Below are 15505 nucleotides of genomic sequence, written 5' to 3' on the forward strand. Positions count from 1 at the left end.
AAGGACACAGGTCCCCTCAGAGGGAACCTTCAGGGCCCCAGTACAAGAAACCATGAAGGGCCCCCCCAACCCCCCACGGCACTGTGTGGTTAACAGGAAGGTTGCCGAGGTCCCCAGCAATCACAGGACCTCAGGCAGCCGTTTCAGTTTAAACATTTTGTGCCGGTGTTCTGTTGAGAACGCCGACCCAGTATCTGCACTTGCGTACAGACAGGATTAACAAGGAAACCGGCATTTATTTACAAAGTATTAGTTTGTAATGGTTAATTGTGACCGTTAATATGCCATCCATGGCAGTAAATGATGGATGGCATATTATTAACAGTCACAATTAATGATTTAAACTAAATACTTTGTCAATAAATCCCTGTTTCCTCGATAATACTGGTCTGTGCGCAAACGCAGATGCTGAAGTCGGAAAATTCCACTACGTCAGCGTTCTCGACAGAACACCGGTATCTGCGCTTAGTATCGGGGCATTTTCACGAATATGATTATACAGCAATGCAGAATAACCCCAGGTCTGCAGGACTACAAGTCCCAGCAATGCATTATATTTATAAATAGGGATGCACCAGTGCCAATACTGTGCATTTTCACGAGTACTCTGTATAATACAGCAATGCAGAATACCACCAGCTATGCAGGACTACAAGTCATAGCAATACATTATAAGAAAAATCAGCAATGCAGAATACCTCCAGCTTACCCCACTCCCCCCCATCCCCCCCGCCGTTCCCAGGCCAGACTCTAACCTGACTTGACTCACAGCACCTTCTTCCACGTCTCGGCGGCCAGGGAGCGGGTCTAAGTGGCTGCAGCACATTCTGCTGGACAAGTGACAGCCTCTCCAGCCCCGCACAGCCGCCCATACATGCTGCAGGTGGCAGAGCGGCGGGGAAGGAGCGGCACTAACTGGGGGGGGGGGTTTTTTTCCCCCCCGGGGCCCCCCCCCCCCCCCCCAACAGGCGGAACGCCAGGGCCCGGTCGCAATTGCGACCTCACTCTGGTAGTTCCGCCAGTGGGTCCCCTTCTGATCGCGCGTCCTCTACCAGCTCCAGGGTGAAACTGAGCTTGAGTCTCTTTGACCAGCAGCAGATCCGGCTGCCTGTGTGGCCCTGAGCGGTGGGATTGTCAAATGCGGCAGAGCAGGAGGGGAGGCAACGGGCCCCCACCTGAACACCGGCCCGAATGGTCAGTCCGCCCTGTTTGCAAGGTAAATCAGCCATAATGTGGTAATATGTATCCATACTTGACAGTTACGGCAAACTTCTCAGGAGTGTTTTTTTCTCCTTTAATAACCACTTTACTTCCGCTTTAATGGTCTCTGTATACATGTATATTCACACACTTATGTGAACCTGCATTGAAAATGTACCATTTATCCTCACAGTGATTTCATGATTTTGCTGTGGATTTAGTTTTGATAAATTAGGCCCTGTAGGTGTATGCATAATAAAGTACAAAAAGAGTCATTTATTATGTTATACTGTATGCTTTTTTATTACCAATTTAAAAATAATTCAGCATATTATAAGTATTATTATACAGGATTTATATAGCGCTGACAGTTTGCGCAGCAAATTGAGGCAGACAATAGAAAAATAGATATTAAGCCTATTCTCAAAAGCCTTAGCAACACTATCTGCTCAAACTATTATAATTGATTAAATCAACAAGTAATGAGGAAGTATTAAGGAAATGTATTGATATAAAGCATAGAAAGCATAGGACTTGACTGTTTGTCTTCCATATATTCTAAAAGGTAAATTATATCCCGTCATCATACATAAAAATAATTAGTTACCTACTTAGTAATGATACTACTTAGAAATAGAAACATTGTAAATAAGCAAAAATAGTGGTTTTTGCTTATTTACAACGTTGCTCTAGGCAGTTCCTCCACTCATTAGAATAAAAAGGGGCATATTTTTTGTGAATAGATTTGCCAACTTATAAGATTCCCACTATTTTCCCCCAAAATTGTGCCTACAGTTTATACTGCCCTAACTTTTATAATACTCTAATGGAGAAAACAGAAGAAGGAGCTTTCTTAAATTGTATTTAAAGCCAAAACCTCTTTTTAGTTTAGAATAGGGAAATGAAGGGCTAGAACTTCTTTTGGGTTTTCATTACTGACTTTGTTCTTGGTAGGGAGATTCAGACACTCTTATTTGTCCTAGTGACTGAGGTCACCAACACTGGAAATGAGGGAAAATTCAAAGTTTAAGTTGTCACCAGAATAGGAAATAGTTCAATAGGGACAATTGATCCACAACTAACTGTAGGGGGACCCCAATGCCCAAAAAGGAAAAAAAAACCTGGGGGTCCCCCTAAAGTTCCAAACCAGACCCCTAATCCAAGCACTGGCTTGGCAGGTCAGGAAAGGGGGTGGGCGAGTGTGTGCGCCTCCTCCCTGCACCATACCAGGCCACATGCCCTCGCCATTGGAGGGTGCTTTTCCAGGGGGGACCCCAATGAGGACATGGGCCTATGAAGACCCTATGAGGAAAACCCCTGACGAGGACATGAGCCTCTTCCCCATAACACTTGCTCAGTGGTTGTGGGGGTTTGGGGGCAGGGGGGCTCATCTGGGCACCTCCTTTTATAAAGCAGGCACCCAGATGCCAGCTGAGAAATAGTTGTTTTTTCTCCATAATGCACCAATGTCAAGCCATTTATAGTAATGATATTCCTTGAAAATGCTAATGGGTTTTTATGAAATGCTTAGGAAAGGAACATCTCATTTTTGTTAACAACATCTAAAAAGGTGGAGCTTAACGATTTCTGCTGGATTTAATATGCATTTTTTTAATAAAGAATTATAGCAGTTTTAATACTTCACTTTCTGCACATCCTCTTTCTTTAAAAACTAAAATTTGTCTTTCAGAAATTGGTGAGAGCAGATAAGCTCAAGCAGTCAGAAAACAAAAAATATACATTTTTTAGACTGTTACATAAATTCAAAGCCTAATTAGCCCTTCTTATATTATTACTGTAATGCAGTCAGGCTTCATATACAGTAATAAACATGCTGTTCTTTTACTTTTTTTAGTGGCTATTAGGGATGCACCGATACCACTTTTTTAAGGCCGAGTACGAGTACCGATACTTTTTTTTCAAGTACTCGCTGATACCAATTACCGATACTTTTTCTTAAAGGGACAGGTCAAATTTTTTCTAAAGCAATACAAAATCATGATTTTAGGTCAGTTTCTTAATATTATGAAGAACATGAACACTCTGTAGTGTGGCACAGCTATATCCAATTCTGCATACCTGGTTTTATATTATAAGAACTTTATAATATAAAGCCAGGTATGCAGAATTGGATACAACTGTGCCACACTATACAATAATACACCCATTCACTCATAAAACACAGAAATGCACTCTGAGGATGAGCTGATCAGCATAATAAACGGTACCGGATTAAACTCAAAAAAATGACAGAGGAGGTCACAGCCATCTTGCCTCATTGAAGACGCGATGGAGGTCCTGTGTGCGGCGGATTCGGGTCCCTGAAGATGGCGGACGCGGCACAGGTACTCGTTTTATGAATTGGAGTATTTGCACGAGTACGAGAACTCATGCAAATACTCGGTATCGCGGCCGATACCGATGCTTGTATCGGTATCGGTGCATCCCTAGTGGCTATGTGTCGCAGCATGGGTTAAAATATTCTGTGCTGGAAGCACTTAGGAAAGTCCAGCTGCTGTTCTTACAAACACTGCAGTGGATCAGTTCTACTGTGGACTCCCATGCACACTGCTCTTATGTTCAGGGCCATGCTGCTCTGTGAGATAAGTGGTCGGGCTCTCTTAAGTGCTGGTAGCACAGGGTATTTTAACTCCTGCTAAAAAAAAAAAAGAGTCCCATATTTATTATTATTATTATTATACAGGTGAAACTCGAATAATTAGAATATCGTGCAAAGTTCATTTATTTCACTAATGCAACTTAAAAGGTGAAACTAATATATGAGATAGACTCATTACATGCAAAGCAAGATAATTCAAGCCGTAATTTGTCATAATTGTGATGATTATGGCTTACAGCTCATGAAAACCCCAAGAACCCCAAATCCACAACCTCAAAAAAGTAGATTATTACATGCAATCAATAAAACAAGGATTGTACATAGAACAATATCGGACCTCTGAAAAGTACAAGCATGCATATGTACTCAGTACTTGGTTTGGGCCCCTTTTGCAGCACTTACTGCAATTACTTTTGCATGATATTCTAATTATTCGAGTTTCACCTGTATATGCAGCCTGACTGAATATAATAAAGAGTGTTCAATTAGGCTTTAACATTTGCATTTTTTGTGTAATTTGTGTAAATCTAGAGATATGTGCTGGGTCGGACACTTGTGGATATTTGAAGATACTCCAAAGTACCACTGCGGTAACTTGCCACACGAGTTAGCGGTCTGTCACTGAACCCTTCTGCTTCTCTCTTTTTCAATGACTCCTTTATCATATCTGAAAAATAAGACTGAAGGTGCTGCTGATTTTCCCTATGTAAAATGAGAAGAAAAGAAAAAGTAACTAAAGTTGTAGATATGAGTTGAAACTGACATGTAAACACTCTACGAGGGAAGGTATATTGTATTTTGAGAAAGCACATATTGAGTTATATTTTGTGTTTATTTAAAGTATCAGTTCTGTATCAATCAGGAAATCACATAACCTCTGCCAATCATATGTGAGCGTAGGGTAAATTGATAACATATATTTCAGAATGATGAATGTGAAGGAAACATCATAATCTTTTTGAATATTTGAACATCTGTTATTAAACCCCTGCTGGTGTGAAACACAAAAGAGATCTTGTTTTACGGATTTATGGATTTAATAAAGAAGTAACATTTGTATGCTGGAGTGCCGTCATCCATTATTATTCCGGCAATATAGAATAGTGAAGCCCTATCATAATAAATCCATCACAACACAAAGATTTATTTGCACTCATGTCTATGCTTTGGACTGTATGTCTGTCACATTAAAGCCCAATCCGAGCAATATATGGCTATGCCCATATTTTTTTTTAGCAATGTTACAAACTATGGAAATATCAGTGGCTCCTATTTGTGAGCAAAAGGGTTAACTGTGTTTCTATGTTTCAGTAAAACCTTTAACTACTTACTTTAATTCAATGCTAATTGGGCTTCAATGCTAATGGGGCTTCTAATGACTATGATTTTTAAATGAAGATTTTTCCGTTTAAGGCTGAGCTGGTTTTGTATGTAAAGCCTAAATCAGATTTTCATTTTTCTAGTTTTGATATTATTGCTGTCTGTGAAGCCATTGAGGAGATTTTCCTTACTTCTGTCCCTGTGACTCCTATACAAGAAATGGGGGCTGTGGATGGTACCATCACATTAAGGCACAGACAAACATATAAACATTGTCAGAAGCTCGAACTCTTCTTCACTTTACTAAAAAGATTTGTTTTGGTATTGTCTGCTTCCCTGCCCAAAATATGCCCCATTTTTTCCTGCCATAACGCAAGGGGGATCTTCCCTATATGGACACAAACAAATGTGTGGCTGGACTTGGATTTTAATCACTTACACCATACACCCTACACAGAAACACACATGCTGCTCCTCTTACTTGCAGCTCCCCAGCCTGCCTCCAGGACATGCTGCTTCTTCTCAGATAACAAGAAATTTTATGGCAAGACAGGAGGCTTCATATTTTGCATAACTTTCTTTACTGAAACCTCATAGCAGCAAAGGAACATAACAGAAAACAAAAGTATCCAATAGCAGCACACAGCATGTTATAAAGTCCACCCACACGAAGATCCATCCTCTTTTCTTTGCTGCAAGTGCCACGCTAAACGAGCTAAACGCTCCTCAGTCCCTGCTTCGGCGGGACGGTTATCTTACGCTTCCCCCTCGCGGGAAGCCCATCACCGCTCCTCTCAGGATGCCTTGGAAACCCAATCACCATTGGGTAGTGACGCGGGTGAGCCCCGCAGTGTCCAACTGGCCATTACCCAACAATGTTCGGACCCGGCGGATGCCGATTTGGTGCTTGACCCTACTGGGGAAGCACTTTTTGACCCCAGATTCATTCGCCATCCCAGGTCATCGGAGTGGACTCCTCCGGACCATATTGCCAGATACCTGCAGGTCTGGCTACGTAAGCCTTTAGAGAAGGAGGTCCGCAACCGCCTTCGGGCAGAATGCCCTCGACCCTCTATCCCAAGTAAGGTCTCAGCCACACCTGAATTTGACCAGTTTATGGTCACTTATATGAATAAAAAGGGTCGTGACCCCAGACGGGGTTTGGAAAAGGGCTTAAAGGCTACGCAGGACAAACTACTCGATGTCTCTGGTCCAATGACGCAGATCTTTGTCCTTGCGGATGAGGCTTTGGCACAAGGTACTTCTCTGGATCCCCGTTTAATCCTGGATTGGATCCAACGCTCTATCTGCCTGCTGGGCAATGCAAACACGGCAATATCCGCAGAACGCCGCAGGGCTGCACTGCTACGCATAGATGCCCGTCTGTCCGATATGGCGGAAAAAGAGTTGGGCGCTAAAGCTGATGGCAAACTCTTTGGTGAGCCCTTCATCACGGAGCTCAGGAAACATGCTGGCTCATTTACCTCCCTGGATAAGGTGGAGAGTTCCCTCAAGAGAGTTTTCCAGCACTCTGGTGTTTTTCACAGGGCTGGTCGGCAGAGGGGCCGCGCCACCAGCCGGGGCTCCTTCCCAGGCTCACAAGGTTTCCACAGATCTCTTCCTTCGACCTCTTATGCCTACACCCAGAGGGCACCTTTTCCTTCCGCCAGAGGATACTTTCGTGGCCGAGGCTCCACTACCCGCGGCAGAGGAAGATCACCTGCCGGTAAGTTCTCTTTATTGGCTTCCCGATCCTTTCTCCCTGGCGTTGGATGCCTTCACTCAATGGTGGCCGCTGACAGGGGGCTTTGCCTTCCCTCCCTTTTCGATGATTTCCCGTCTGATTCATCAGGTCCGCCTACAGCAAGTGAGCCTTCTCCTTGTCACACCGCTCTGGCGGGCACAGCCTTGGTTCCCTGCCCTGATGGAGTTGTCGTGTGCAGACCCTCTCCTCCTTCCCTGGAGCCCCCTTCTCTTACAGGATTCGGAAGGGAACCCCCACCCGCTGGTGCTTCAGGGTCGCCTTCCTCTTGTGGCCTGGAAGATTTCCGGGGTTCCTGGAATCTGTCAGGCCTATCACCTACAGCTCGCTCCTTGCTCAGAGAGTCTTGGGCTCCAGGCACTCGACGTGGCTACCGTGCCGCCTGGAATAAGTGGGAAGATTGGTGTCTGGCTAGGCAGATCGATCCCTTTACAGCTTCTGTGACTGACGTGATCAATTTTTTGTCTGCACTTTTTACAGAGGGTAAATCCTACCGTACTGTCAATGTCTTTTGCTCTGCTATTTCGGCAGGCCACGTCTTCGTGGCTGGACTGCCAATTGGCCGGGATCCTCTACTTTGTCGACTCCTTCGAGGCATACGCCTCTCTCGTCCCCCGGCTCCTCGTTACTCCCATCTTTGGGATGTCTCGCTGGTCTTGGCCTTCTTGTGTGCCTGGCCGGACAATGACCCTTTGTCTTTAAAACAATTGTCGGCCAAGTTGACCACCTTGCTTTGTCTGGTCTCCTTTCGCCATGTGTCTGATGTCAGGGCTTTTGATTATGATGCTCTGTCCTTCACACCGGATGGGGTCTCCTTTTCCCTATCTCGCCGCACTAAGACCTCGTCTTCTTCTGTTTCCTATCCCGCTTTCCTGCGGAACCGTCCTTATGCGTAGTCCGTTGTCTTCAGGCTTATCTGCACAGGACGGCGGCTTCGCGTCGCCCTTACAAACACCAACTGCTTATTTCTTTTGTTCAGCCTTTTATTCCTGTGTCGGCACCTACTCTGGCTAGGTGGGTGCGCTGGCTGCTCTCTCTCGCCAATGTGGACCCCTCTTTTGGTGCACATTCGATCCGGGGTGCAGCGGCCTCTCAAGCTCACTCCTTTGGTGGTTCTCTCGTTGACATCATGCGGTCAGCGGATTGGTCCAGGGAATCTACATTTCGGACCTTCTACTTCAGACCGATTACACACCCCGCGACTTCTCTCCTTCAGCGTTAAAACTGCAAAATATGAAGCCTCCTGTCTTGCCATAAAATTGATGATTATTCTAGCTTTAGTGACCGAATAATCGGGATTTTATTAAAGACAGGAGGCGAATATTTTTCCCACCCGTGTCTATTACTGCTCGTCGCTACCCTTGGTGTATTACCGACATATAAGTTTTGTCATGTTGTTTTAATGTATTTACTCCTTGCACGTTCATTTTCTATACTGTTATGTCACAGTCGTTTGGTTTGCTGTTACGTTTTCGCTGTTTCTCTTGTTTCAGTTTAACAACTCGCTGTACTCTATGGCATTCCTAGACTTCCGGATGGTTATTCTCAGGTTCGGTTTGGCCTTGGTTCCAGTTTGACTTCTCGTGTTTTTTCTACCTGTTACGTTCATGGAGACTGCTTCCAAGAAAAGAGGATGGATCTTCGTGTGGGTGGACTTTATAACATGCTGTGTGGTGCTATTGGATACTTTTGTTTTCTGTTATGTTCCTTTGCTGCTATGAGGTTTCAGTAAAGAAAGTTATGCAAAATATTCGCCTCCTGTCTTTAATAAAATCCCGATTATTCGGTCACTAAAGCTAGAATAATCATCAATTGTGCTGCAAGTTTGAAAATGACTTGCTAAACTATTATAGACTTGCCAAGCTTCACAACATTGTTGCACAATTACAGCAAGTCTGCATTGCAAGTCTCCAGACCAGCGAGCTTGCAGAGCTCTTGCTAAGACCTGCAGGACTCTTGTTGTAGACTTGCCAAGCAAATTTGCTACAAATTCAAAAAGTGTCAACTAGAACTTGTGCTGCAAGTGTTCTGCAGGTCTACAACTTGCCAGGAATGTGTGCGGCAAGTTAACAAGAATTACCATTTAACCCTGCCACAAGTTTGTGGCAAGTTATCCTTGCTATCTGGGTTACTCCAGCCTGGAGCTGCCCGCAGCTTCTTCCTCCAGCCTCAAGCCAGCTGAGGCTTTTTCCTCCAGCCTCAAGCCACCTGCAGTCTCCGCCGGCTGGCCCGCATCTCCCTTGGCCCTGGCCCCGCCTCCTCTTTTACCCGGCAGCTTGCCGCCAGGCCCCGCCAGCAGCACTTGATTAGACATCCGAGGCTGCCTGATTCTGTGCACCTGGCTTGCCTCACTGATTTGGGAGCAGCATTTTTCCCCCTGAAAAGTGCCGCCCAAGGTAAAGAAGGTGGTTACACCCCTGCACGTGCTGCAACTTCACAATAGCCATACCTGCTGTGGCTGCACTAGCAGCAACGGACCATATTTATGTCAGTGTCTCCTGATTAAGGAAGTGTGCAACATCTGTTCACCATTGAAAGAGGTGACCAGATGGTGCCACAATCTCTCTGGTGTTCCTGCTGGTGTATGGTGTAATAGATCGGGCACTGGAGACACAGCAGTAGAAGGAAGAGGAAGACTTGCCACTGTCTCAGGGTCAACTTAATCCTTGTGAGGCAGAGCCAGCAGAAGTCGGAGGAGCGTTGGGGTGCTGCCAGTGAGGGGTAGTAGGGTTGTGGTGCTGGAAATAAGGAGGAGGGCTGGTGGTCCTGGTGGTAAGTAGGAGGACATTTGGGGTGGCCTCAATGGGGGATATTTCAACCCTCCCCAATCCAAGGGATAATCTTACAGAGATCTATAGCAGCATTTCTCAACCTTTTCCAGTCACGGCACCCTTTAAATGTATGCAAAATCTCAAGGCACCTTAGTCCACAATTTAAAAAAAATTATGCTTGGCCCCTACAAAACCCATACCAGCCCCTTACCTAATTAGGGGTCTGGTATGGATTTTGAGCAGTAACCCCATGCAAAAACATAAAAAAATACCCCTTCACATCGACAGAATCCTGCCTTTTACATTAGGAGCCCTTTCTTTCACACTAGTAGCCCCCCTCTTTTCACATCAGCATTCCCCCTTCACATCAGAATCCCACCGTTTATATTAGGTCCCCCATTTAGATCAGGAGCCCACCTGCACCATGAAAAGGCATGATTTTGTGCAAACAAATGTCAAGGCACCCCTGAGGAAGGCAGAAGGCACACCAGAGTACCATAGCACCCTGACTGAGAAAGGCTGATCTATGTCACCATCTAAGAGGTAGCACAAAGCACCTCGCTTTGAGGTAGCACATCAAAGAACCTTTTTGCCTCATCACCTAATGTTGGCTGGATCCACCAGATTGTAGGCATAGGTGAAATGGAAACACCTAAAGGGAAAAAGCTGTCCATCCTTTTTGGTTTCAAAAATCTTGCTTTGAAAGGCAAAGCTCCCATTTGTGTCACCAAACACTTCTGTGCAACAGAGGTTGACTCCAAAGCACCCCCCTATTTTGTCATTCAGTTTGCCATCACTGCCATTACATGTATTTAATCGGGTGGCTCTATTGCACTGCACTGTAGAAACAAAAGGGCATATGCTGATTTCACACATGTTGCTTTGGTTGTGCCACTTTGTTGCTGACACAGACAAAGCTGTCCTTTGTGTGCTGCCCTTTTTTTATGTTCATATTTTTACATTCTTCATATTCAAGGAGGTAGAGGCCCATGATCTCTGAAACAAAGAAAAAAGCTGAAACATGACCTTCGATAGTGCTGAGAGCCAAACAGTGGTCCAGACTTTTACCACCCACCAACAGTATTTTCCTATGCTATGTATTTTTTATTGGAACAAGTTTAGTTTTTATTTATCTTTTCCTTTTACCATGAAAAATTTGGGGGGTTATTTCTTCTTCATTAGGCCCTCCTTGCCCAGGTCAAGCAAAAATGGCAGGCAGGGACAGCACGACTGTAAATAAAACCCTTTCAAGCGATAACATTCATTAACTTTACAGTGTTCACGCTGGACTACTGTTGGGTGGTGGTTCTACATGCACTTTAGGCACTAACCAGATGTGGCACGTGTCATATCAGAGAGGGCCTTCACTGCAGCAGGGTGAATTTGTGACTGAGAAGCTGCATTTTTATAACCTGGGGTAAGGACGTTGGCTTTTTGGATGCACCCTGTTTTACTGATCACTTTCATTAACAACTGGGTATCCATGCCTGAACACTGGCTTGCAGAGCCGTCACTATAATTAGGCAGCCTGAGACAGTTGCCTCTGGCTGCACCTTGTGAGGAGGTGGCAGGCAGAGTGGCCTGGCTGCTCTGCTGCACGATGTTTGCAATGTGGCTGCCGCCCCCCTTACGTCCAGAGCATTCCAGGTTGCTAAGAGCTGGACGGGGAGATGTGTAAGGGCCATACATCACTGGTTGCCAAGAGCTCGGTGGGATGCCCCCCCCCCCCTCTCTCTTACACACACACTGCCTCAGGCTTCAAAAAAAAGTAGGTGTTATCCCAAAAGTAGAAATACACTTTATTGGAATATCTGTAGCCCTCAGGATCCATTGAAAGCCAATTGCATCTTTAAAAAAGACCACCTTAATTTTATCTTTCTGACTCACTCCAAAGGGTTCCAATTGGTCTGAAATGTTGGCAAATTGAAAATAGTCAACATTGCTTATCCCTAATATTCATAGTGGACTAAGTAGTGATATTAATATAATTCTGTATGAGCACAGTGAGACACAAATAATTCAAGAAAGGTCAGCATTAGAATATTACATGGCAAGCTGCAAAGAGAGATGCTTACTAGATCCTGTTATTACTTGTGAAACCCTAGAAGAAGCAACTACTTGAAACAAAAGACTTGTTTTATGATATTTTTTTAAGATGCCCGATTACTTACACGGTTGGAGGTACAGGGAGGTTATATTTGTGGTCTGTCTCTCCTGTTAGCCAATAGGTAGTTTCTGTGCCTTTACCCTGAAAGTTCACATGAAGAAAAAAAAAAGAGAGAGCCAGAGCATTAGCCGTAATGCTTGATGGTAGAGAGAAAACTAAGCATATTGTATGTGTTATTTATAATATAAAAATCATATACCGTATATACTCGAGTATAAGCCGTCCCGAATATAAGCCGAGGGTGGGAAATGAGGCAGCTACTGGTAGATAGATACCATTAAAATACATTAATATTTATTTAAAAGAAAAATAACCTAGCTCTGTAAGTGGAAAAGGGGGTACAGGGCTACATACAGATCATTTAATACATTCATGTTAGTATAATTGTAAATGTATTGTCTGCACTGTATTAGCAGTATATACTCTATATAGAGTATATACTGCTAATACAGTGCAGACAATACATTTACAATGATCCTCTGCTAACATGAATGGGTTAAATGATCCGTAGTACATGATATGTAGCCCTGTACTATGGATCATTTAACCCATTCATGTTAGCAGAGGATCATTGTAAATGTATTGTCTGCACTGTATTAGCAGTATATACTCTATATAGAGTATATACTGCTAATACAGTGCAGACAATACATTTACAATGATCCTCTGCTAACATGAATGGGTTAAATGATCCGTAGTACATGATATGTAGCCCTGTACTATGGATCATTTAACCCATTCATGTTAGCAGAGGATCATTGTAAATGTATTGTCTGCACTGTATTAGCAGTATATACTCTATATAGAGTATATACTGCTAATACAGTGCAGACAATACATTTACAATGATCCTCTGCTAACATGAATGGGTTAAATGATCCGTAGTACATGATATGTAGCCCTGTACTATGGATCATTTAACCCATTCATGTTAGCAGAGGATCATTGTAAATGTATTGTCTGCACTGTATTAGCAGTATATACTCTATATAGAGTATATACTGCTAATACAGTGCAGACAATACATTTACAATTATACTAACATGAATGTATTAAATGATCTGTATGTAGCCCTGTACCCCCTTTTCCACTTACAGAGCTAGGTTATTTTTCTTTTAAATAAATATTAATGTATTTTAATGGTATCTATCTACCAGTAGCTGCCTCATTTCCCACCCTCGGCTTATATTCGGGACGGCTTATACTCGAGTATATACGGTATACAACCATACTTTGTCTACATGAAGGCCTTCTTAGTTCGAATATATTTTACAGCATGACAAATAGCACCTCGCGCCAAACCCTGTGTAGCTGCAAGCATTATAAGAAGCATTTAATTCTCCTCGCCCTGTACTCACCAGATGGGTCGCTCCACACCCAGGAGATCCGCCAAGCAGACGAAAGCCCCGGGACCCGCAGCTTCTCAGAGAATCCCGAAAATTCTTTCAGCGGCCCTCTGCTCCGCCGGACGAACCCAAAATGGCCGCCGAGTCTGCTCGTGGAACCCGCTCCTCGTCCTCACGTGAGTCCCTGCCATCAACCCATGCATCCTCTCCCAGGGACCCACACACATCAGATATTGATGAGGATATGGAGGGCGATATGCCCCCTTCTGCCCTTAAGGACTGCTTACAGCTGCTGCCCATAAATGAGTGACATTAAGCTTGTTTTTTGGAGCTTAATGTGGCTTAACGTACAAAAAAACAACTTAGATGTTAACCAATTTCTTCCAAACTTACAATACCACAAGACTCAATCTATGCCAACATATTCTGAAGATTTGGGGTCATTTGATAAAACATACGAAAAGTTATTCACATTAAACTATTTTATTACATTCCTGGAAAGCATTTAGCTTAATGTAAGAAGAGCTTAATGTACCATATTGTGCCTAAACCTCAATCAAATGCCTTGAAACTTTGCACAACCCAAGTTCTGCAACAAAAAGGGGGGAGGAGTTACGCTAGTGTATAAACTAATATACCAATCTACAGGGTTTCAAACAACTATTCACAAAAATCCGCAGCTCCTGCCTGTATTGAGGAGCTACATTCTTTGACAGTAATATCGTCTTATACTGGACACCTCTCCCGAAGTCTTTCTTCCATCTTTACACACAGGACTCTAGCAGGTTCATTTTCCCTCGAGCTCTTTGAACTGCAACATATGTGAGTACATTCTCTGATACATTGTTTCTTTTGAAAAGTACTTCAATCAACAACCTAATTAATAAACTTCTAATCTTTAAAAAAAAAAATATAATAATGAATGTACTGCTAGAACAATAAATAAATAAACAAATCTCTATAATAAATATGTGCTAAACAATACATGCAATCAAAGTGTTCACAATTGCTCTTCTTGTAAATATCAATCCTTAATAATAAATATCCCCCAGGAAAGTTCAGTCATATATTCCGTGTTCAGATGTGCACAAATGTGGCATCACACTTATGAAGTGCTCAGGATTTGTCCCAATTGCACCACACTCTTTATGCTTCCACAGTGAAAGTTCTTTATACTAAGTCCATACACCAATTCCAATTATCACCCAGGTGCTCACCCCTCTCAGTGGTCCACTCATCTTATAAGTAGACCTAGGCAGGTCTAAAATCGCTTTATAGGACCTCCAATCGATCTTATTCAAAGGTCGTTTCTCCACAATCGTTACACAGAAAATTATGTCAGCATGTCATCACGACCATATCCAATAAAATATAAAAACAGCCCATAGCGTAAAACTATAAAATAAGAAGCTCCTTTATTTAAAAAAACTACTTGCATAGGAAAGTTGACATAAAACTTCAAGTAAAATGTATGCCCGACACCTCTCTCTCCATGTCACCATATTCTCTGGGTGCAATTGCATATTGTGACAAAGAGAGAGGTGTCGGGCATACATTTTACTTGAAGTTTTATATCAAACGTATGCAATTGAAATGTCACCGCATACATTTGTAACCAGAGAATACGGTGACACTGAGAGAGAGGTGTTGGGCATACATTTTACTTGAAGTTTTATGTCAACTTTCCTATGCGAGTAGTTTTTTAAATAAAGGAGTTTTTTAATTTTGCGGTTTTATGTTAGGGGCTGTTTTTATATGTTATTGGATATGGTTGTGATGACATGACATAATTTTCTGTGTAACGATTGAGGAGACGGCCTTTGAATAAGATTGATTGGAGGTCCTATGAAGTGATTTTAGACCTGCTTAGGTCTACTTGTAAGGTAAGAGGCCCACTGAGAGGGGTGAACACCTGGGTGATAATTGGAATTGGTGTATGAACTTTCACTGTGGAAGGATAAAGGGTGTGGAGCATTTGGGACAAATCTTGAGCACTTTATACCTGTGATTCCACATTTGTGCACATCTGAACACGGAATATATGACTGAACTTTCCAGAGGGTTATTAAGGATTGATATTTACAAGAATTTGTGAACACTTTGATTGCATGTATTGTTTAGCACTTATTTATTATAGAGATTTGTTTATTTATTTATTGTTCTAGTTGAAGTGCAGCGCATTCATTATTATATTTTACAGCATGCAGAGTTTTCAATAATAGTTTTATGATTTTATTATATGTCTATAATACTGGTAAAAATAATCTTCAACATCCATAACTCAGTATCACCGCTCCTTTACAGCAGCACTATAGAATG

The 15505-nt window shown here is 43.0% G+C and overlaps 1 protein-coding gene across 1 annotated transcript in view; it reads right to left on the reverse strand.

The window, feature by feature from the left end:
• Window positions 1-4345: 4345 nt before the first annotated feature.
• The window catches only part of LOC108801991 (heat-stable enterotoxin receptor-like), a 95931-nt gene continuing 84771 nt past the window's right edge, over window positions 4346-15505 (reverse strand). Inside the window, exons 4-5 of the mRNA XM_018573897.1 lie at window positions 11845-11921; window positions 4346-4522 (exon numbers count right to left, since the gene is read on the reverse strand). Of these exons, the coding sequence (XP_018429399.1) occupies window positions 4348-4522; window positions 11845-11921 (252 nt within the window). The 3' untranslated portion in view covers window positions 4346-4347. The remainder of the gene's footprint in view (window positions 4523-11844; window positions 11922-15505) is intronic.

This window comes from Nanorana parkeri, unplaced genomic scaffold (assembly GCF_000935625.1).
Source record: "Nanorana parkeri isolate BGI_ZX_2015 unplaced genomic scaffold, ASM93562v1 scaffold2600, whole genome shotgun sequence".
Classification (NCBI taxonomy): Eukaryota; Metazoa; Chordata; class Amphibia; order Anura; family Dicroglossidae; genus Nanorana; species Nanorana parkeri.